We start from the raw sequence: 1743 nt of genomic DNA, 5'->3' as shown, positions 1-1743 counted from the left end.
CCTTTGAGTTGTTGAAATTCAATTTATTTATTTGGATCAGTGAGTTTTTCTTATTTTTTTGTCTGGGCTTTTTTCAATCTTTGTAATGTTCTACTAATTTTTTATTTGTGTTGAGTTTTTTTATTAGTGAATTGAAGTTTAAAGTTTCGTGTTCAATTTAGGGTTTTCACATACTTGATATTGCAAAAAGTTCATGCTTTTTTTGTTTGATCCTATCTTGTAATGTGGAATTATTTATCTACAAATCATATATTGAATTTTTATAGAAACGTATTAAACTAATCTATATATAATAAAATAGAAACACATACTATCCAAGTAACATGCATACTTGAACAGTATATTTGGATCTTATTTTGCCACGTAAGAAAATATTTTCATTTATTTTAAAAATTAGATAAGATTCACCTGATTTATGTAAATAAATTAATCAGTGATATAATTTATATTTTACATTGGTATCTAATGATGCTTAAAGATTATCTTCTATTTTCTTTTTAATTTATACAAAAGTGCAATTGATAATCTTTATCCAAAATACTCACTCATTTTTCTAGGTATATTAGTTAATAATAATTTAAACTCATTTTTATGTCCAATATAGTTATGTGTTTCTCTAGTTATAAATTACTTTAAATTTTTAATTTGAGATTATTATCATTTATTTATTTTATTCTTTCAAAAAATATTTAATTTTACTTATTTAGAAATAAAATTCTCTCGTGCTTCGACACATGTTTCAAACAAAGAATTAATAATTTATATTTATAGAAATAAAATTCTCTCATGCCTTGACACATTATACCAACTAATTGTTATTTAACATCTTTAAAAATTTTAAAAGATCTTTTCCCTTAAGTCAATGCATTGATAATCTTTTCCCTTTGTTTTTTTTTCATATAAAAGATCAGTTAATTCCTAGTAGCAAGTCAATCCAGACTCTAAGGGATCTAGCTTGTTACAAATGAACTTGGTATTATTTTGTACACTGCTATAGGTGCAAGCAAAGGGATGTCCTTCACAATACAGCCTAATATACGTAATGCCAAATGTTAAGTGTATCCTTTCGGTAATCTGTTTCGAAAAATTAAGAATAAAAAGACTGTAACTTGGCTTCTTTCTCTTTGCAACACTGGAGAGTAGAACAAACACTGTTTTACAAACTTAAAAATCCAAATAAATACAAGACAATTAATGTAAGGGCCATACAAACTGTAGAACTTAATAAATCAAGTCTAGCAAAACTTGATGGCACGACTAATCGAGAATCATGGTTGCTGCCTAAATTCTAAATCAGAAAGATCTCAATTGTCTCTTGCAACAAGTTACATCCCCAAAACGGCTATGTTCTCCTTCAGAAAGCCGCCAACCGGATGAACCCTTTACCAGTTTCACAATAATGACTTCAACACAGCGCAAGGACCAAGATGTTATGGAGAAATTTAGTTAAGTTGGGATCATCCTAAGCTCGGCTACTCAATGCTTTCGCTGTAAAGAGTCACACACTTGTGAGTGTTTTTAGGACATCTTATACCGAATTAAAGATTTAATGAAATGTAATGACACATTAAAATGAGATGTCAGAAAGAGAAAACATCGCTTTACCTTGCGCTTCTTAAATTTTCTATCTAGACTGCTAGCATTACTGAAGTCGGTCACTTGCTCTGGGGCGCTACCCTCCATGGGTAAAGCTTTTATCTCATCATAGAAACTTTCTGTCAGACCAAGCAACCTGGCTCGACC

General features: G+C 29.5%; 1 protein-coding gene across 1 annotated transcript in view; it reads right to left on the bottom strand.

Moving 5' to 3' along the window:
* The window catches only part of LOC105169976 (neuroguidin), a 3177-nt gene continuing 2528 nt past the window's right edge, over positions 1095-1743 (bottom strand). Inside the window, exons 7-8 of the mRNA XM_011090534.2 lie at positions 1606-1732; positions 1095-1488 (exon numbers count right to left, since the gene is read on the bottom strand). Coding sequence (XP_011088836.1) covers positions 1477-1488; positions 1606-1732 — 139 coding nt within the window. The 3' untranslated portion in view covers positions 1095-1476. The remainder of the gene's footprint in view (positions 1489-1605; positions 1733-1743) is intronic.

This window comes from Sesamum indicum, linkage group LG9 (assembly GCF_000512975.1).
Source record: "Sesamum indicum cultivar Zhongzhi No. 13 linkage group LG9, S_indicum_v1.0, whole genome shotgun sequence".
NCBI classification, from domain to species: domain Eukaryota; kingdom Viridiplantae; phylum Streptophyta; class Magnoliopsida; order Lamiales; family Pedaliaceae; genus Sesamum; species Sesamum indicum.
Note: the sequence above shows the minus strand (reverse complement) of the source record. Positions and strands in the feature narration are given on the sequence as shown.